The 22,461-nt window shown below is 40.2% G+C and overlaps 1 protein-coding gene across 10 annotated transcripts in view; it reads left to right on the top strand.

The window, feature by feature from the left end:
• The window catches only part of MBNL2 (muscleblind like splicing regulator 2), a 97,590-nt gene that overhangs the window by 3,462 nt on the left and 71,667 nt on the right, over window positions 1–22,461 (top strand). For 9 of the 10 annotated variants that reach the window (XM_061476256.1, XM_061476257.1, XM_061476261.1 and 6 more), the window contains exon 1: window positions 18,171–18,462. The exons of the other annotated variant lie outside the window; for it this stretch is intronic. In XM_061476256.1, coding sequence (XP_061332240.1) covers window positions 18,289–18,462 — 174 coding nt within the window. In that variant the 5' untranslated portion in view covers window positions 18,171–18,288. Of the gene's footprint in view, window positions 1–18,170; window positions 18,463–22,461 lie in introns of those variants that run through there. 10 annotated transcript variants of the gene reach the window in all.

The raw sequence follows: 22,461 nt of genomic DNA, 5'->3' as shown, positions 1-22,461 counted from the left end.
TTATTAGCAAATGCAGTGACAGCAGTTGGTTATTGATATATGAAGTCCAAAGTCTTATTTTAAAGACAAACTTTTTGGCTATATTTGGGGTAGAGGGTGCATGAGGAGAAATAAATTGTGCAGACCTGTTCTAGAACCTGCCAACTTCATAATCTCCCCATTTCTTTTTTTAATCATTCTTTTTAATAAGGCTGTTAAGACACCGAGCTCTCCCTCTGACCATGCTGGTGAGACAAAGTTCTTAGTTCAGTATTTTGGGCACACTAAAAAAGGAAAATTTTTGGGACTGTGAAAATTAATGAGCATACCTAGCAGGAGATTAAATGCAGAATCCTTAAAACTAACACGAAGAAATACTAATTACATAGGGGACTGTGTGCTACTGGTGGTTACTGAAGCTGTTGAGAACTGCCAGTGTGCAGCTGGCTGCTTCTGCGGAAGACCTGTAGGATTCCTGGAGCCGTAAGTCTGGCAAAAGGACCTGGTGGGCTTGTAATCAATACCTTAAACTTTGTATGTTACAGCTCAGCTGTGAACAACAGCTAATAAAGACAGTGGGAGGGATTTAGTAGAGCAGTTGCGTGAAGATACGCATCAAGACATAGGAACAGATGGTTCATATCAGAGCTTATGAGGTGTTTTTTTTTTTAGTTTAGATCAATATGTTTTTTAAAATCAGTTTCTGAGTGGATGATAAGCAGCATTTCACGAAGATCTAGCTGCTGCACATTGATGAACTCATAAATAGAGACAAGGTCGGTCTGGAGGTTCATGTGCTGTAAAATCTTGCTTCCTGCAGGGAGTACAGCACCTCTGACAATAGGCAGGATTAGAGAATACAAGTAAGGACGTAAACAGAAATGTTTTCCCTCTGTAGCTTTATGGATCTAGGACTCTGTTAAAACTATTTTTTTTTTTCTCGTGAATTCTGAAGACAACTTTTCACTATTTTCTTGGGTTTTTTTTGTGATCATTTATAGGGGAAAGGTTTATCAAATATTGTTTTATTTAACCCTCTAGCATTCTCTCTTATCCAGACTGAATACATTTTTTCCCTGGATTTTTGAGGATTTTTATGTTGTGGGGGTTTTGTTTCTCTCCCTCTCTTAACATCCCTCTTCCTCTGTTGAACATATGAACCATTACATATGTTTCAGGTATACTAACTCAGGTATGCTAACTGGCTCAGGCCTTTGACCCCAGTTTCCTGAACTGGTCGTGATTTTTGCGCTTCATAGGTGTTAGGGGCAGTGTTCTGAACTTGGTCTAAAACTAATCTCAAACTGCAGAGTGGCAGGATTTCAGTTTATTTTCAAGCACTCAGAAGAATGATTTTTTTTCAGTGCTGGGTTTCAGCATGATGTGTTTATTAAGAAGAGCTTTAGTGCTTTCCTCTGACAGCGCTCTGTGGGAGACTTCTTCCTGACATCAAGGTGGGGGGAAGTAGCCACCTTGTAGAATATCAAAGCCTAGATGTAGTCCATTTTTATGATTTTTGGGTACTCTTTCCCGCTTTTCGGATGGTCTGTGGTGCTGTTCCCAGCAAGCTGTATGGATATTTCAAGCGTACAGCTGCACTGGTTGTCAGCAAACAGCTCTGGCTGTGCTTCCAGTGGGACAGGCAGGAGCATACCTCTTTGCCTGATTAATGATTCAGGACTTCAGCGCTGCCTCGCTTTTTTATTTATTTTAAAGGCTGCAATAACACGCATGGGATTTCCCTAATGACTGTTCACACATGGCACAGCATCCCCAGCTACAGCCTCTGCCTGACATTAGGAGACCAGTGCTGGCTTCCACCTTTATCTCCCGAAAGCGCTGAGGCCTGGGGCATGTCCTCTGGCTGGCAAGAGGCTTTTGCAGAGGAGGATGCTGGTGTGTGGGCTGCTTGTGCTAGGGATTGCAGTGCTGCAGTCCTTATTGGCATGCTGAACATGCTCCGGCAGCACGGCACGCCGCTCTCCTGGAGCTCTTTAAAAGGAGCTTGCCTTTAAAAACTTTGAGCTTTGCATGTATTTCTTTACAATCCCTGTGCATGTTTTAGTTCCCCTCTGCTAATGTTGAGGACACTTTGGGGCTAGGTTGCTTTACTGCCATAATGTTAAGGGGGCAGGAGGAGCCAAAAAACTCTGAAGATTTTCTGTGCCACAGTGGAGCCGGCATGAAAGGCTTTCGAAGTGGCTGCACCGATGTGTTTATAAAGTCAGTGCTTTTTTTTTTTTTTTCCCCTAAAAAAAAAAAGAAAAAGACCTCATTTAATGCTCATGACTTTGCAGTGAGGCCACTTTCAAAGGCTTTGGTATCCACAGTAGCAGCTCTTTGAAGTGGAAACGCCAGGGGGGAGACAAACCAGCAGCTTAATCCTTGGTGTAAAAAGTCCTAAGTGGTAAGAAGCCACAACATCCACCTCAGGGGGAGAAGTTGGAGAGCTGGGACTAAATCCATCTTCCAGACATCACCCATGGAGATAGACGTGGTTGGACTCTTGTGTTGGACATGAGGTATCCAGTCCCTCTCCTCTCTTTTTCCCACTGTCCTTTTGCCCCCTTCTTTCCCCGTTCTCTTGAGCAGGACACAACCACTGAAGGGCAAGGGGGTGAGTCCTGAGAACAAACGTTTTCTGCAATGTTTTTTTTTTGTATTCCCAAATTGGTAAATCATCGCTCTGGAGTGCAGAGCAGGTGGCAGAGTTCCTTGTGCGATCTGATGGTCTTTGTGTGCATGTGTCTGTCCAGTTAGGTTGGTGGCTTCCTGATGGCCCCAGGAGATTAAGCCATGCCTTCATATTCTGCATTGTCCTTTGGAGATGTCTGTCTCCCCTTCAGCATGAGGACGCCAGAGATTGAGCTTTTTGGTTGCCAGTGCACATTTAAGTGCCTGGAGATAGGGGGAATGAGTTCACCATCTCTGAAATCCATGTGTTTGAAATAGGAGATGGAAGTGTTGAGTTTCTTATGGGAGAACTTGAGGATCAGCATGTCCCTAAAGAACCATCGCCAACTCTGGCTGCAGAACTAGGCTGCTTGTAAGGAGTTGCAGTCCCAAGCTGGAGAAGGCAAAAGGGTAAGCTGAGGACAGCAGTACATGCCTTGACTGGCGCATGACTCTAGCTGTTAGTCGCCAGAGGTGGGAGGCCCTCTGAGGAGGGCTTTCCTTCTCAACCGCTGAATTTAGTAGCTGTCAGTGGTTCTAATGACTATTTAAATAACCTGATTAAGTTGAAAAATTATTTTTCACTTGTTTATATTTTTGACCTTCAATACATCACCTGTCACTTAATTTCACACTCTAGCTGTTCGTCATATGCAACGATAGAGCTTTCTTTTGTATGGTTTCCTAGGTGGTAATTCACTGAGTCCCCCCTGCCTCTTAGTCAAAATTTAGTGGTCCTCATCATCCATCTGTATGAATGTCATATTCTTTCTGTGGTCAAAAGCATCACTGTGGCCTTTTCATGTATGTCTGCCCTTTTGTAGCACTGTTGGTGCTGTTGCTGTTCTCCTCCTCTTTCCTAGCTCTGCAGTAGTCTCTGAGATGGAGTGGCTCTGAACTTGATTTATCGCTCAGGAGTTACATGCTTCATGACTACACATAGCAGCATAATCCTTTTCTGGTTTTCTTTAATACTGCCAGATCTTCTGCTTGCTTTATACTCCATCAGCTGTTCAGTATTTTGCTGCAGTTTTCATCGAATTTCCCGTAATGTCCACAAGATCTTTCCTCTGTAGTGTCTTGTTTGATCCTAGTGTTGTATATGTACTATTTATTACTTTTCAGTTCTTTCCTTCATCTGCATTATTTTGCCTTTATGTTAAACTGTTGTATCATTTTATCATCCAGTGTGCTCATTATATGAGAACCTTTTGTAACTCTTTACAGTTGGCTTCAGATACGACTTTGCAAAAATTTCATGTTAACTGCAAGCTACCTTTTATTGTTTGTAGTTGTGTTGCAAAGCAGAGGGTGAAAACTCTGTTGCCAAACTTCATTATGAAAATTACAGTAGAATATTTAAAGCATGATCTTTAACAATGAGATTTTGCTCAGTTCAGGGGCTTTTGTAGAAGTGGTTGACCCTGAACTTCTGGTCTGACTTCAGTCTGCATATCATCTGCAAATGCTTAGCACTTTTAGCTACCATTTTAAATTAAATGTCTTTCAACATTTGTTAAGACTGACATCACCCTGAGAACTAGGTCCCACAAAAATCGGCAGATTAAAAAGCTGAGGTAGTTAATTTGCTTTCATTTTGCTTATTTTTGAGCTTTTAGGATTTGTGTTTTCTTGTTCTTCTCTGTGGTTGTCAGAATTGTGCTCCTTAATAAAAAATGACAATTCCTTGTAAACATACTTGTAGGTGATAAAGCTTTGTGAAATGCACGTGATGTTTTCAGCCTTCCAGTGAAATGGGTGAGAGGTATCTGTGCTGCAGCAGGATTGAAGATTCTTTGCTTTTTTTTGTTAGAGGAATGAAATTAAAATACACTTAGTTGTAGTGGTCTACTTTGGTAAAGATAACTACCTGTATCTCAACCCTCTTGGCCTGTAGATGCCAAAATTTCAGCATGCTTTTTACTTGGGAGAAAGGTAAATGTGCTGGTTTTCATTTCTGGAGGGCTTCACTGGAAGCTAAAAATGGATGCCCTGAAATAGGACTGTAGACACAGCAGGCAAGTTTCTACTTTTCTGATTTTAAAGTACAAAACTTTGTGTGGCTCTATTGGCTCCAGTGCTGCTGTTACGTGGGATTGTTCTTTCTGTATTTTTTTCGTGGTGAATGTTGGGCAATAGCAAAGCCAAAAAAAAAGTGGGACCTTAAATTGTGGGTTTCCATCCAAACTTACAGACCATAATAATTAAATTTAAGAACTCCCAACTTTTTTAATATGTAAATTTCTTTCCCCATAAGAAATCCTAAAAGCATAAAACTAGAATACCACTGCATCTTTTTAGTCTCTCCCTTTTCTGTCTTTTCAGAGCATAGCAGCATTTTTTTTTTTTGGGTAGCAGACAGGCAGTTCTGTTCAGTTGCTATAAAGTGGTACCATGGTTACTCCTATTTCAGATGATGGGCAGAGGAATAAATGTGGAGAAGAGCCTTTCAAGTAGGTTTTCAAGTTGAAGAGCCTATGCATTGTAATAAAGTGGGTATTTCTGTGAAAGCCAAATATTGGTAATGTATACTTTGCAGCTCATAAAGTAGCAGATGATTACCGGAGGGGATAATTTTGCTTGAGAGAGAGTTGGTTAATTTGTTTGGGGTTTTATTGTGGTCTGGTTTGATTTTTGCCTTACCTGCTTTGTCCTGGAAATGTTCTGTGAAATGGAAAGAGGTCTTACCAGGTGTCAGGGCTATGTATGTAAGCTGGAGGTTAGAAGCTATAAAATCCCTTATTTACAAGCTGAGCAGATCTGCATTAAAATGAGGCACATTCAACACAAAAACTTGCGAAGTTGATTTTTGGAATAGAAATGCGTGTAAGCGTAACAGCAGCAGTCTACTCTTTATGTTTATACGTGGACAGTTTTTTTATCCCTGAATGTTATGTCAATGTTGTTTATTTGACCAAATACAAAATGTATTTTGTGCTATTTATTGGCTTTGAAAGATAATGTCAAATTTTCTGTGTTACAAAGACAGTGCTATCTATGAAGGTAAGACTTATGAGGGGTTAAAAGAAAATTTTGAATTATGATTTAACATAGAAGTTGTGCAAGGCAATATAAATCATATGATGCAAAACAAAATGTGGCTTTAAATACCCATTTGGGATTAAGCTTGAAGTACAACAAATGAATTAAACCTTTGAAAAGGACAAAACTGTCAGGACTTATTTTAACCCGTCCAAATTTTCTGCTGCAGTGTGAGCAGAAAACTCTCTTTTGCCAAAAGCCAGTTCTACTCAATGTCACAAGCATATCCATGGCTTTGGAAGCGCTGGTGAGCACCGAGCTGTGAGCTGTGCTTCACAGTACTGACGTCCCCAGCAGGAGGGAGAAATCTCTGCAGTTACAGGTAAGCAGAGATGGTAGAGGAAGGTCTGGAAAAGTGCTTTGTCAAAATATTTCTGGAAAATATATTAAGTTTTCACTGCAAAAGTGTGGCAATTCTTTGTGTTAAAGGACGAAAGAACTCTTTTTCAACTTCTCTATTGAAACACAATTTACAGTGTATTCTTGAATAACTCTATGCTTATCCATTATAATGTTTACGTTACAGTAAATGATTCAACCATATGAAAATAAAGTCTCAAGATGGAATTGTTTCTGTATTGCTAAAATACTTCTTTCTCCACCCCTCAGCATTTTTACCTTTCATTCAGAGAAGTAATTGAGATGCTGAAATTATCTTCAGGAAAATAGAGATTTTTTGTTTTTTTTTTTTCCCTCCTCTTGCTCTCTTTCTGTATTAAATGGCTGAGTTAAAATAGAGAGGGATGTTCTTTAAATATTGAGAAAATATATTTATTTAAGACAGGGACATACCTGGGTATGGGACCTAGCAGTACTGGATTAATGCTGCCTACCAGTCAGTGTTACTGCCTGAATCCATTCTCTTTTTAAGTTTAAAATAACAGAAATAGAAAAGGAAGGTTCTGTACATTAAAGTTGCTTTTCCAAGATACTGGCAGGTTTGGGTTTTTTCCTTCCAGAAATCTGAATGTAGTTTGTCTCCTTTTACTGTTGCAGACAACTGAGCTATGCACACGGCAGAGAAGTAAATATGAAGTCATCCAGTGTCCTTATTGCAGGCAAATAAACTTTCTGGGTTTGTTCCTATGCATCATTTGTGTGTGTTAAATACTTTGTCTCCTGTTACTTGGGGAAAAAAAAAAAAAGTTTATTTTCCAAACTGAAACTGAGTTAAAATGTAACTTTCCTCCAGTGGTGGTGAGCTTTTTGGACAGAGGGAGACATGTTACACAAATTTAAAACAACAGATCCATATGACCCATTTTTATTGGGTCAGTGCTTCTTAATCAGTGTTCAAGCAAAAAGGAAGGTCAGCAGCAGTACTTCACACCCAAACTAAAATTCATCATCCTAGGGACCAGAAAAAAAAGGTTTGCTCTGGTAGGCAGCATCTGCAGACAGTTACTGTGTGCTTCTTCCAGTTGTAACTCCATTATTTGCCTTGGGATTAAGTAGAAGTTTTCGAGATCTCCAGAAATTCACCAGAACCCGCAAGTAAAAGCTGAGAAAAGCTTTTCTTTGTTTCTCTGCCACCAGTTGCGAAAACAGTTTTACAGGAAAAGTATTCTCTTTTTGAACTCATGATACCTATTTGACAAGAGAATAGTGGCTCAATAAATGTGCATTTATTTTATTCCAGGGAGAATAGATTTCTATTCTGTATTGTCAAACACAACACAGGTAGCCTCTGAAGTTGTAAATGTTGGTTGGTTTTCTGTTTGGGTTGTTTTGTTGTTTTTGGTTTTGTTGTGGTTTTGTTTGGTTTTGTTTGTGGGTTGTTTTTTTTTTTTGACAAATGGCACGAATTTTGAAAAGACAGTAATTTACTGACATCCTCACATTGAGCTTGATTGGATATTTTCTTTACTTGCCTTGAAGGACGAAAGATAATCAGGCAGGAAGCAATCTCTCTGTTTAAACACAAAAAAGCAACTTACCTTCAGGAGAGACCAATAACCTGTTGAATACTACCTTTTCTTCTCCTCTAGGGCCATTACTAGTTTCTCCTTGACTGGGAAGAGGCTTTTGGAAAAAATGGCTTTTAATGAAAGTTTTCAGTTTTTGTCATACAAAACATATGCTGTATGAATGTTAGCATAAAAACGTTATTAAAAAAAATTGTTAAATTGCCTTTGAAGTACTTGATAACAATCTGCTATTCCATAGGTGACTTTCAATTTAAGTGACTTGATCCATCTTTTTATCTCCTATAAGATGTAAAGTATTCTGACAGAGATGCTTAATCTGGCTTTGCATTATGTCCCATGAGATACATAAGAACTAAAGCACTTGCATATGTTCTGCTTCATGAGGATTTCTTTAGGTTTGGAAGTAAATAAAACTGTCGTTGCATGTTATGTTCGTGGTACTAATGGAGAGAGAAGGGGGAATTGAATCCTTGAAATAAAATGGCTGCTAATGAAGGCTTTCTTGAGCAACCCTCTGAGAAGTGAAGACACTATAGAGGTTTCTTCCTTTCCCTGTTGGAAGCATATTCCCATTATTATGAGTTGCTGCTTCCAAAATGTGTTGAGATGGTTGTGAAATGCTCCAGGACTGGCAGAATGCAATTGGAGTGCCTCACTTGGGCTTCTTTGCACGTGCTCTTGAGTTTTCCTCCTTCTCTGTTGGATTGTGAAGAAAGGATTGCTTCTGGGAATGGTCTTAGGTGATGCAACTTGGGATGCAGAAGAAGGGGTCTTGGTATTTCTTCCTCTTCTTGTAGGTTTTAAAAGTGCTTTTCTCCAAGCTCCCCTTTTGCTGGGATGAACAGGCACATTCTCACTTCGTGTTTAACCCATTCAGGGGTAATAAAAAAACCCAGTAACAATACAGATTTACTGTTTGTAAGTAATCAATCTTAAGGAGGTTTGTAATCAGTCATCTTACTCCCCAGCTCCATTTGCTGTTTTCAAATTTTTGTAAATTTCCAAAGTCCTGAAGTGTTTCCTTGCATATCCATGTTCCTCTCCTGAGAGTCCAGGCTTTTGTCAACAGTTATGAAAACCAGCCAGGCTCCCTCTTGGTACCCTACTTTCCACACACATGATGAAAGACAGTTCTGACAGAGCAGCCTTCAAAAAGGGAGTGGGCAAATCCATGGAAGAAAAATCCAGAGAGACCTGTTAAATACAAAGACATCTGCTGCAGGTTGCTGGGAGAAGATTCATGGGAATTATCATGCTCTGCCTGCTCTGATTTTGCACTTCTCTATAGACATCTGGTCTTGGCTGTCATTGGAGACTGGATATTGAGTGAGATGGACTCTTTGGCTGACCTGCTGAAGTCATCCTTATGTACTTCGGTATTGTGCTCTCAGGTAAAATGCAAATGGAGGAAACAGCACAGAAATACAAGTATTTTACCCAGATCAGCAGTGCTCCTTGGATTTTGTGCAGGGAATATGTGCAGCAAAAAGGGTATAGTGGTTAAGAGGCGAACAGAGTTAGTAGCATAGGTAGTGTTCTTGCTGCCCTTGCCTTGGGAGCTTTGTTTGGATGTGCCGTGCAACTTCCCAGAGCTGGGTAAGTTTTCAGAGTATATTATTAATAAAGCTGTTGTCAGGCTTCAACATGTTTTCAGCTTGCAAATTCAACATATCTTAATTGACATGGTTTATTGAGACCTATCCTTGTCTTTCAGTACAGAAGGATGCTGTTTGTCACACAAATGCGTCAGTAAGAGTTCTGCCTTCTCAGCTTAGTAGGAAACCAGAGTAAATAGAAAATTGACAACAGCCTGGGCTCTTTTAAATCATGCTCCTGTGTAACAGCATGTTGCTGGTCCTTTGGCCGGTGAGAGCAGTCATTTGATCATGCATTCCCTCCATGCCAGTCTATAAAAATTTCACAGTACATAAGCACACTTTTCTATAAATATTTTTACAGTCCTAAAAATAAATAAATAAATAAATACAATGCATGTCTGCAGCTGGATGCGAGTACAAGCCCCTAGCGCACTGGGGTACCCTTCCCTGGGTAGTTTGGTTTGATTAATAGGTATTACATGGTGCTCTCTGCCAAAAGCAAAACATTTGTTTCCACAATAGGCCAAGTGATAACGTCATTGCTGCCGGGGATGATAACGCAGAAGGCACAGAAACAGAAATTGCTTTTGCCCTCCTGTCGAGGTGGGAGCAGAATTTTCTGTATGATATTCATACACTTAAGAGGATAAAATCAGGATTCTTTGGACTTAGAAGCAAGAAGTGTTTCAGTTACAGGCTATGAGAGAAGGTATAAACCAAGAAAGAAGAGAAGGTTAAGTGGAGTGGAATGAATATCATTCCAGGGGGAGAATTTTGCTTGAAGAAGAAAAACTGTTTTCTGCAATTGTGTTTTAACTGAAGCATAATGAGACTGGTTTTATGAGCTTAACTTCTGAAGCACTTCATATTAGAAGATACTCCTGTGGGCTCCAGTCATCTACAGACTTAAAGTTCAGGAGAAATATTTCATGGTCTATTAGCAAAGTAGTACAGTGGACGTGTTGTTTAGCAGTCAGGTACATCTTCCTCGTCACCTGCTTCCCTCAGGACAAAGGACATTAACGTTACTATGTTGTAAAACCCACTTCGAAGTAAACCGGCAGGTTTTAATAAGAAGCTCATTGCTGTGCTGTAGGTAGTGTGGGACATGCTAAAGAACCTGAACTCTGCACACTAGTGATCTTGACAAGGGGAATATGGCTCATTTAGCAAAATTGATATGTGGAGGTCATGCTCGGTTTAAATAAAACAGACCGATGTTTTCTAACCTGTCCCTGGACTTCTCTTGGCTTAATAAAATAGGATTGACTCTTGAGTTCATCTGAATTACAGCTGACAAGTGTTCATCTCTGGTGTATAACAGGAAAGGAGAGATGTTGCAACAGTTATCACCAAGTCAAGCAAATAAAATAAGTAATGGTTCTTTTGTAAGTTGAGGCACTTTTGACATCACCTAAGTTCAGGTCAGATTAATGCAGGAACTGTGATTAGAATTTTAGTCCTTTTGGCTCCCAGCTACCTGGTCAACTTAGTGGGTTGCTTTTCTGTTAGGGTAGTTCTGGCTTCTCTTTTGAGCAATGCTGATTTGATTGCTGCCAAATGGAAGATACTTAACATCTGAAAGTGGAAAGAACTCCTTAAAATGATTAAATAAATGTTTGAAAATTTAATTTGAAATTTGTAGAAGAAAATTCATTCGCTATAATTGTGGGGGTTTTTTAAATGTTGTGGTAGCAGAAAGGTTTTCCCTTTAATTTGCAATCAAGCAACAAATAATGTTTCATGGAAGTCTGTCTTGTTTTCCCTTGTTTCTTGAATATAGGGAATATTATTTTTTGTGACTTCACAGTAGTTCTGAAAAGAGCCAGATGCCTGGTTCTGGTTTTAATGCTGTCATTTTACTGAACTATGCAAAGACATTACTAAACTCTTCTGCGAGGCACTGGAAGAGGTTGCCCAAAGAAGTGGTAAATGCTCCATCTCTGGCAATGTTCAAGGCCCGGTTGGACAGAGCCTTGGGTGACCGTCTAGGGTGAGGTGTCCCATCCCATGGCAGGGGGGTTGGAACTAGATGATCTTAAGGTTCTTTCCAGTCCTAGCTCTTCTATGATTCTGTGTTACCCAGTCTTACTCAATATCTAGTGTTAGGTTACATATCGATAATATGAATGTTAGAAATTGGTTCAAGAGAAATATATGAAACTGGCATAGTACTCACTGGGTGAGTACTATGTCACAGCACCTTCTGGCCCTGTTTCCTAATCTGGCTGGCTGATGGAGTGAGAAAAGCCTATTCACCACACAACAATCTCTTGAAGAATGTAATTTATTCAGATGTGATTAACAAGCGTGCCGACTGTCACATTATTTGTCTGTAAAATTGCTTTTTTAAATTCACATTCCCATATTCTGACATAAGATGCTCTAGGATCTTAGTTAGCAGCGGATTTTGCACGATCAGGCTTAAATTAGTATGTGATGACTGAGAATCAGCCTTACTCTACAGGGACATAGCTTCATAATTACAGGAACTGGCAGGGAGGAGCCAGACCTGCTGCAGGTGGGGTGGTGGGGAGGGAGAGGGGCTGCAGCCTGTGCTGACATACCCTGTCACACCTGCTCTGCTCTTTACTCCATCGGGGTGGGGCACTGGTTTCCAGCTTTAGCCTAGGATTAAGATATAGCCTTGGTTCCTCAGCAGGGAGTCTGGGGGAGGGCAAGAGAAAGCAGTGCGGGGGAGTCATGGAAATGGCAAGTAGCTGGAATTGAAAGCAATGCTGGAGTATGCTTGTGAAGTCATGATGGTCCTTTGGTGTGCAGCATCTCTTCGGTTTGGAGGCCTTGAATGCTATTTGAAGCGCAAACAATGGGGAAAATATGACATTTAAAAGAATGTAACAATGAGGTTTAGTTGAAGAGCTGAAGCAAAGTCCCTCCATCTTTTGGACTGAAACAGCTGCCAATGTCTCCTAAGAGGTATGACTTAGTGGGATTTGGATGCTTTTTCCTGGCCTTAAGGGTATGGGTTCGGTAGCTGTCAGTCTTTAAATTTTCCACTGTGAATTTCCAGGTAGTTAACTTGATCTGGTTATAAAAGAATCCCTATGTGTAAAGCTTAGACAGAGAATCTTTCCAATGGGTTTTGGCTGTAAACATAGCGAGCTGCAAAGTTTCCTTTGCAAATGTGGTCAGATGCTGAAGGAGTGGCAGCTTTTTTGAAGGAACACAGTGCTTGTCAGTATGAAGATGCATCTGTAGGGTGGGGGACTTCGGTTAATCCTTGTGTTTGGATGGTCTGGGATATGTGGGAGTGGTTATATTTTATCCCACATTGTCCCAGGTGAAATCACTGACTCAAAAACATTAAGTACAGGTTGAAGGGAATGGCTAAACTGGGGTTATTATTTCTTATAGAGCAGTTTATTTCCTGGACAAATAGGAGCAACATGAGAATCTGAGCTAAGGTAATGTGGATAAGATGTTGCTAGTTTGCGAACTTGCATTGTGGAGTGTGAAACTAGTGGTGCTTATAGTTAACTGTGTCAAAGGGTAGAGGGCTTGTTTCTCCCCGCTTATAGCTTCCAGGCGGAGCTTAAAATTTCAACTTGAAATTCTTTGTGCCTGGTGTCTACTGGAGGGTCATTGTTTTGTTGCTTGGTTAAAAGATTCCTGCGGTGAATTTAAGACTGTGGACATGATTTTCTGGAAGTCAGCATTATGAATTTGCGTTTACATGTGAGCATATAAAAGTTGCAGCAGCAGCCTGCTTTGGGTCAGGGCTTAGAATTGGGCAGTTCCATTTTCCTGGGGTTAGAGATGTGAGTTTGGTCCTCTTGACGGTGTTACCATGTTTAGATACGCTAACTGGCTCTCTCGGAAGAGTTGCAGTATATGCATGCTGGGGTTGAAAACTGAGTTCTCAAGACATTCTCTTGGCATTAGAGTATCCAGCAGATCCATTTTGGTAACTGTAGATTGGTCCTGAAGGTGAGTTTTTTCCTGCTGGAGTTCAGGTGTTTACCTGAATTTGGGCAGCAGTCTGTTCTGACAGTCAACAGGCTTCTGCCCTGCTAGTAATCTGAAGGAGGAATACCCTGCTTCCAGAGCATAGTGAGTCTTTGGGTTTTATTTTTCTTTTTTAATGCCTTATTTTTAAAACACTATTGTAACTGATCAGATTTGTAAAGCTAAGTATATTTAGCATATTCCCTCTGTTTTTCAAACTTTTTAATTCTTGAGTTTCTGATATATACATAGAGGAAATATGTGGATCATGTTGATAAACTTTGACAGTAGGAGCAACAAACTGAGCCTGTCTTGACGTTTCTTACTGAAGATTTTAAAGTGATGAATAATACAGAGTGTTTAATTCTCTAAGAGTAATGTAAAACGCTGTTTTAATGCTTTTTAAGTCAACGTAGTGGTTCCACTAGAGATCTGTGTTGGGACTATGTAGAGGACTCTGCTGCTTTACTGGAAGTCATCACTTCCAGAGTTAACTTTTTGAGGATGAGTTCTTTACTCATTACTGCACGTTATCTACTGAAGCATAAATACATGTCCAGGAAGTCTCAGCTTCTCCATTAAACAGATACGACATAATCCATTGCCCCATAATCTGTTTGACAAGGGAAACTACTGTACGAAAGCTGCACATATTTTGTACAGAGCAAGAGTTTCTATTTTCCAGCTGAGAGATCCAGCTGGTTTATAATAGGACAGGGCTTTGTGCTCTCTTGCAGCTCCTAAAGATGCTGGGTGCCTAATATTCCTCAGAATGAGAACCTTTTCTGGGAGCTCTGAGTGCCTGTGTGCTTTGCCTTGTTTAATAATTAAAAGGGTTTTTTTACTGGGATTTTTTTTTTTTCTCTTGGAAAAGTAAAAATTATTTTGTGGTTTTGAACAGAAAGAAGATCTGGAGCCTACCACAGGCTCTTTCCAGCTCTCTCAGGAGAACATGGAATTGGCAAAAACCTCCTCTTCCTCCATGTTGTGCTGGCTTTCCATGAAAGGGAAGTGGTGCTTATCTGAAAAGAGAGGTTTAAAGTTAAATAGTTTTTACAAATACAAGTTTGTGAATTTAGTTCACTGTGCATGTGAAAACATTTTTAGATGTGTATTCTGGATCAATTCCATTGATCCAAGGGAGTGAGAGACTGCGAATAAACAGCAATAGTTGAAAAACAAAACAAAGACCCCGACAGCACAACTCTTACATTAGTTCTTTTATACTTACCATGTTGAGGGCTTTCTTCAGCAACAATATTTTGACTCTCAGTTGTCAATGTGTAAGTTTTGGTAGTTTGTTTAGTTTGCAGTTTGTAAGTTTTGGTAGTTTGTGGGATGTGTAGGCATAATCTGGAGTCATCAATAACAAAAGAACAAGATGAAACCCCCAAGCAAATGAAAAAGCAAACCTTCCATGATACGGGACCCTGGTGGTGCTTAGGGCTCTAGACTGGTGAGATCCTGTTGGTTTTGGCAGGACAGCCAACTGGCTGATACATTGGGACACAAATAGAAGTTAGAAGCAATGGAAAGAAGAGTAGAGTTCCCATTTGCTGGAGGCTCTGGTGTTCTCCATATGGTGGGTGAGTGGGTTTTGCAACACAAAAGGTCAGGGTGTCCTGTGATGTTAGTAATGGCCTGTGGCCTTGGAGGCATTTTTTATTATTGTACTTCTGTAAATTCCATGTTTCTTTCCCTCATTTACTTCCCTCTGTTTACCCAAACCACTGGATATTCCCCTGTAATCATAGTCTCTTCTGCTTTCCTTCGAAAATCCTTCATGCCTTTTTTCCCCAGTGTTCATATCCTCTCTCCATTTTGAGTCCATGCCCATGTTTTTCCTCATTTCCCATGAAGTTGCTCTCATCCTTCATTTTCTACAACCAGCCATTTCACTTTCCTGTCTTCCACTCCTGTTTTCTCCTTCTCTTGAGCTCTTTCCTCATATCTCAAACTCTGCTTCCTTTGGTTTCTCCCATAATTTCCCCCCCCGGTTTGTTTTCCTTCTCACATTCAGGCTTTCCACGTGGCATCTCTTCCTTCACCTTCCTGGTGCAGGTGACGGGCAGAGGAGGTATGGCATGTGCCTGTATGTGGTCACGAACACACAGGCATGTAAATGATGGGGATGAAGCACTCTGAATTCTGTCTCCACCATGTTTGCACCTGCCTCCTGCTGAAGGCATGGCCTCCTTCAGAAAGGCCTCAGCTCTGTGTCTCCTAAGCCTGCAGGAGTAGAAACTGCTGGAGCATTCATTCTGTCAAGAAACCAAATAGCGGTGTTATTTTTGACAAGATGCGGACTTTTGAGACTTTTTATGTTTCCCTTTCTTTAGAAAACGTTCATGTAGTAAGAAGATAGGAAGTAGGATGATGCTGTATTTCACTCCTCTTCTACCCTCTGCCTGCCCCCCTCCACCCTCCTTGATGCTTTTTGGCGTTCTTGCTGCAGTTTCACTAAACTTCGTATGTGATTATTGTTCACTTTTTTAAACCATGGCTACTGCCATTTATAAACGTTGTGCTGTTTGCTTTGCCATGTGTGATATCTGGTTTTCTTTAGGCTTAACACCTACTACTCGAGAAACAACTTTGTCGAGTTTAGTAGTATGCAGCCTGGGAGAGTATTACTACTTGTGACTTCTCAGCAGTGTGTGGTATAACATTTACCCTTTTCCGCAAATTTCCATCTGTCTCCTACATCTATTACTGAAAACTGTTACTGGCATTTCTGAATTGGAATGGATGGCTCTAGGGAGGATATTTCCTTTTTCACATTTAGCCAGCTAAATTATCAGCCCAACAAGCTATTAGTAAACAGGCTCTTGTGGGGAGGCTCTCCTCATCTTTCTCCCTCTTTTTCCCTTTCATCAGTTATAAGTATTTTCTCAATTTATTGTATGTTCTCAGCTTAACCTAACTCTTCATTAGTGCTGTGGGAAAACATTGATAGAGTATTTCATTTGAAGAATACTTAGTTCATGTACTGTACCGTACTGCAATTGCGTAGAATTATATAAAAATGTACTAATTCTCTTACAACTCATTCTTGATGACCAGGTAAAGTTAAGTATCATCCAGACCCATCTTGCTGCATGTTGGACTTGAAACTAAATTTCTGAGCAATTAGAATTGCATTATCTTTATTCATGCTAGCAGTAGCAATTTTGGTGCAGGTATCGGTCACGTAGTAAAACCCCTTCTGGTAGCATTACAAAGTAATAGAAAAGCCTTTTGATGTGAAGACTTGGAAGTCAGACCTGGGATCTGTTCCTGAAACTGTGTGGGAGTAATTCTTACTCACATTACTAACAATCCTGACTTCAATTAAATCAGATGAATCCAGGCACAGAATGGTAATTATTCTGGCATGGGAAAGCTGGCTGTTTTTTAGAGTTGTTTTTATTGATGTGTTTTAAAACCTCACTTATTCCAGTCCTTCCCCCTTTCTTTATTCTTGCACAGAAATAATCCATCACCTGTTTCTGACTGGTATTTGCAAAGTGAAAGTTTCTTCCTTTGAAGCTGAATAGAAGGAAACATCATGTCCGGCTTTCCCTGTCTGTGTATAAAATACAGTAATTCATTAAAAAATATTTATAGTAGCTAACCCTTTGATTTTCAGATTTGCTTATCTGTAAAATATCCTCAGTATTTTGTAGTCCACAAATAGGTTAAGTTCTATATTTAAGTCTTTAGATTTTGATGCTGAATCATCTATTTGTAAAGGTACATGAAAGCTAATTTAATCAGAGAAAAATTGATATAAACACTGCTTCATATTTGAAATAACTCATTAGATGATGAGTTAGTGGTGAGCCCTTTCATAGAAGCCTTTCTAAAACAGCCTTTAGCTTAACAGGGAAACTAACTCTATTTTCTGTATGTGGAAGGTTTTTTTTCCCCCTAAATTTTTTGAGTGACAATTTCTTTGTTTTGGTGTTTTTCCCTTGAGAAGCAGGGAGAGAGACAAAAAATATGAACAGAGTTCTACTATCCTTATTTCTAAGGAAGAACAAATAACAAGCGATAGCTTATAATGTAGTAACACAATCTAAAGAGACAAATGATAAATTAATGGAAACGGGTTCTTGTGTATTGTTTTGGAGACTAAGCACATTAGATTGAATTGTTTCACAACCAGCATGCCTAATTATTTTGTCTGCCACATTCATCTATTTAAATCATTCCCAACTTTTGGATTGCTGCCTAGAATATTACTGCAGTACGTGTTTCAACTGGTTATTCCCTTGTCATGTGTAACTTCACGAGGGAGGCTGATTTTCTTTGGAAAAAAGAAGTAAAAGTGAGCATTGGCAGTATGTTTATAACATCTGATAAAAAGAGATGATAGGTTTCGTAATGTTGATTTGAATGAGTTACACGTGAACTGATACTGTATTTGTCTTGTCAGGTCAGTGACTTAAAAAGTGCCTTTGTCAAGTCACTTCTATGAACGAGGACTGCTACACCAGTGTTCTCAAAATCCCGTCTTTGAGAGCCAGACTTTGCCTTCACCTTACAACTGGTGGAAGATACCTCAGCTGTCTCCATTTGCCAATGAGTTGATGGAAAACTGAAAGCAGAAAAAGAAGAATAATAATTATTGTTATTCCCAGAACATGAACAAATGACTGCATTGCTTTTTGTGTGTAATCAATACCAGCAAGCAGCCGTCAAAGAACTACTATCAAGGAGTGCCATTGCGTTGAAAGACCTTGGCTTAAAACTGGTGCATCTGTAATACAATCAACAAGCCCATGTGTTTTACAGACAGAAATGCGACTGAGCATGTTTTTTCCCAGCCAAAAGTCTACAAGCGGGACTTAATGATTGATGAGTGACTGCTTGCTGATAAACTTTCTCTGTTTATTCTGCTTTGTGTGTGTTGGACATTGTTAATCTTCCCCCACGTTTTTGTTGGTTTATTTTTTTAACTTTCTTTTCAATTGGAATAGAAATTATTTTTTCTCCCTTTTTTTTTCCTTTTTTTTTTTTTTTGTTCCCCCTCCTTTTTCTCTCCCTGTTCTTTGCCATTAGTTTTGGAAATTTCTTCAGCATAATTCACTTGACAGCAATTTCAAAATCAGCTTTTCATCATGGCTTTGAATGTTGCTCCTGTAAGAGATACAAAATGGCTAACATTAGAAGTGTGCAGGCAGTTTCAGAGGGGAACTTGTTCACGCTCTGATGAAGAATGCAAATTTGCACACCCCCCTAAAAGTTGCCAGGTTGAAAATGGAAGAGTTATTGCCTGCTTTGATTCCTTAAAGGTAAGAGAAAAAGATTGCATATGTAGTGAAAATGCAGTTACATTGTGCTGAAAGTAAATGTGAAATGATGAGTTACAACTAAATCGGGTTAATCAGAAGGGGATTTTCTTTTTTCTTGGTAAGTGCATATTAATACAAATGTTGTTTGTCGTAACTTATTTATTGAAGCTGTTAAAAGATTTCTTTCTAAGGATCTTCTTTTCCAGTGGGTTGTTTACAAAACCCGATGTGACTGTGGGACACAGGATTGCTTACAGCTGCTGAGACAATTGTATTCTCCTAAGTACATTTTATGAATTATCATTGTTTCACGGCAAATGAAAATTCACGGTGGCACAGTACTAGGCCATTACGGAGTCTTAATGAAACAAGTCATATGGAAAGAGTGCAGATTCTTTCGTTGAAATCAAGAAGTGAAAAAAGTCTATCCATTACTTAAATTTTGACAAAACAGGTTGTTTACCCTTGGTATTGTGGACTCTCAGATAAATTAGTAGCATTGATAATTACATGTATGGATAGAGTGGATAGCAGAGTAAGTTTAGAACAGAGTAAAGGGATTCTCTCCTTTAGAGGATATTTAGCAATTGTGTTATTAGGCCATCAGCTACTTCTAACTTCCTAATGACATCAGGCACGCTTTAGAAAACTATTTTAAAAGTTCTGTGAAAATACTTTGTGTACTGCATAGAAGATTAATGATCCCTTGGGATTTGGGGAGTACACAGTGTCTTCTGTGATGATACATTTGTGTTCTCGCGTTGACAGAAAGGAAAAGCTCATTTCATATAAATAATTAAAGAATGGAATTGAGCATTTCAGATTTTACTGTGAAAGTTTTAAATGTGGTTTTGTCTTTTGGGCATGGGAGAATGCCTTGGCCTGCTTTTTAAATTTAGCTCTGTAGATCAAAATTCTGGTCTGTCACCAAAAACTCCCTTACTGTAAAAAAAAACATCAGTGTGAATGAGAAGAAAATTCAGTTTTATTTGACCATGTTAATTTATTTTCATTATAACTTGTTGGTTTTTTGGTTTTGTGTTCTGGTTTGGCTTTTGGTTTTTTTTTTAGTTTTTTGGGGGGGTTGTTTGGGGTTTTTTTATGCATGCAGGATATTGTACTAGGCATCTTTCTTCTGGGCTTTCTCACTTCTTTTGAGGATTTAGAAGAAAGTGACTCAGGAAAAATGTTTTTTTTTGGGGGGAGCTGTTGTGTTCTGTATGTTCTGCAAACCGGAACAGCACCTTTGGAGTCATGGCAGGATGTCACTGAGTGCTATTAATGACCTTAATCCGTGGATTACTGCTCAATAAAGTGTAACAGCTTCTTTGTAAATGTTCTTGTGTATTGGTTGCCTGCCAATGGGATAATTTTAATTTTTTTTTTTTTTCTTTTAAGAACAAGCAGGCTAGTGTCTGCAGCAAATGGTCAATAATCAGCTTTTACAAAAACCAGGCAAGTCAGTAGAGATTTTTTAATACATATTTTAACTATTGTAAAGGCGTGGGGCTATGAGGCAGGAGGTGGACAGCAGGGCTCACTCACCCACGGGCTGGCAGGGCAGTGGTTTACAGTGCAAGAGGAGCTGCTGCTGCTGAATCATTCTGGCTGAAGCATCACTGTGCCTGTCCTTGCTGCCTGAGGCAGCATCATGCTCCCTGCCAGCATAGGGCGCTTGCAGCGGAGGTGCCGGCTATTCGAGCAGGAGACTTCTGTGGAGGGATAGCTATGACCCATGAATCAAAACTGGAGTCACAGCCTAAGCTAATAATACCATGAAGAGAAATCCTGAGGGATTGCTGTAGATAACTTACCGAGCAACAATGCTGGTTGTCAGTGGAGAGAAGTACAAAACCATGTAAGAAATGTAGTCGAAGCAAGCAGGAGTGTTTTGTTCTAGTGTGGAAGGTCATCTGCTCCCAAGGGGCCAGCTCATTCCAGCCCAGCTGTGAAGGCTAAAGCAGTGGTGCTCCATCTTGCTGCCTGTCATCACCCTCTTTCTAGGAGGCAGAAGAGAGCATACACCTGGGCTTCCCATCTTGTGTCTTCTAGTTCAGTTTGTTGGGTTAAATTGCTGGTAAAGATGGGATTATACCAAGAAGCCAGACTGCGGCCTGAAGCAGGTACCCGTGGAGGTACAGATTTCTTTCCACTAACCCTGGTGCAGGCAGAGGGAGGCCCAATAATGGGACAACAATGTCTTCAATTGCAGCTCCTCACTGCTGAGCATGAGGTGCACCCATGCATTTTACTATGATGCCTGACCCCGCAATGCATAAAAACTGTTGGGACCACGACAAGTGCATAGATAGCTCCTGGCTCTGTCATTTGGTATCCTCGCAACCATTATCTCTGTTATTCAGAAGAGTGTTTGTAAATTGCTGTATATCAAATGAGACTAGTTTGGGTTGGAGAGGACCTTAAGATCACCCAGTTCTAAGCCCCTGCCATGGGCAAGGTCACGTTCCACTAGACCAGGTTGCTCAAAGGCCTGTCCATCCTGGCCTTGAACACCGCTAGGGATGAGGCAGCCACAGCTTGCTTGGAAACAGTGTACAGTAAGAACATGCCTGGTGAGCTCAGTTTGCTTATACTAATGGTTGAGGGACTTAAGTCATTAGTCACATAAATCTACTTGATGGATAACTTTTGGAAATACTGGTGTTAATCATTCAGTTTCAGAGCAAGGCTTTGGCACTTGGCAAGGTAACTTTGCATGTAAATAGAACAGTCTAGGACTATAGATAAAATCAGAAAAACTTGAGAGTTATTTTCTTTGCTGAACATTGAATGGCTCTTAAATGCAACCAATTATTTAGAGTTTATTTACATAATATCTAGGGCTTTGGAGACTTAGTGTTTTAACTGTCTTGGTTTGGTGTACCTGCTGTAAAAAATAAATTATAACAAATATCTTGGGTCTTCTTGAATAAACATCTTCCTACCCAGAGAAGACAGAGAATATTTTTAGTCTCAGATTGAGGTATGTGTTACATTTAGGTGGTGCCTGGTAGTTACAGCTGCTCCCTAAGAAGTCAGTCAAACACAAGATACAGTGCTCTGAGACAGGCTTTCCTTTATATGATGATAAATCTAAAGAGCCCCTGTTTTCGGAAGGTACATGCACTTTCCTGCATGCTGCCTTCTTCCCAGATTTCTAGGGCAGACGAGGGAGCATGGTATTGGTATCTGCCACCTGGATCAGGCTGCCAGAGCACCAGTATGGAGATACGGGACAGAGTCCAGCAAAGGGCCACAGAGATGACACAAGGTCTGGAGCATTTCTCCTATGAGGAGCGGCTGAGGGAGCTGGGGCATGACACTGGCACAGGTTGCCCAGAAGTTGTGGTAGAATCTCCATCCTCAGAGATACTAAAAAAACATCTGGACATTGTCCTTGGACAGTTGGCTGTATATGGCTCTGCTTGAGCAGGGGTTTGGACCAGGTGACAGCCAGAAGACCTTCCAAATTCAACCATCCCATGATTGTGTGACCCAAAGCATCTTCACACTGATTTGCCTGTAGCCTCAGGGTTGTTCTAAATTAGTAACAACTGACTGAAAGAAATTGGGACTGAAGGAAATAATCCCAGCCAGGGACACCTGCCTCCATGCTGTGCCATGTTCTCTGTGCTCCCACCACTGTCTTTGTGATGGTGCTGTGCACCACGTTGTGAAGTTGATTGTGGTTAAGCCTAGGTGGTGGTTGTAGTTGCTATTGACAGAAGGGAGAGGAGCTGCATGGCACTGTGTCACTTTCTGCTGGTGATGGTTCTATGGCCTTAGGCCAGGCTTCTGGAGTAATATGATTGCATCAGAATCCAAGTTTTCCTGTATTAAAGAAGTAGGTCTTTGTAGGTCTGTTGGTTCCAAGTAAAAGGTCAACAGAATTTGATGAACGCTGTTTGCTTTTAACTCAAAGGGGATTTTTGGCTCTGAATACCTGTCCTTGCAAAACTTGACTTTAAACCCAGCAAAAGTTGCAACAGCAACTGTTGG

Source organism: Pezoporus flaviventris, unplaced genomic scaffold (genome assembly GCF_033815535.1).
Source record: "Pezoporus flaviventris isolate CSIRO_AGI_PZ_B2104156 unplaced genomic scaffold, CSIRO_AGI_Pfla_v1 ptg000095l, whole genome shotgun sequence".
Taxonomy (NCBI): Eukaryota; Metazoa; Chordata; class Aves; order Psittaciformes; family Psittacidae; genus Pezoporus; species Pezoporus flaviventris.
Note: the sequence above shows the minus strand (reverse complement) of the source record. Positions and strands in the feature narration are given on the sequence as shown.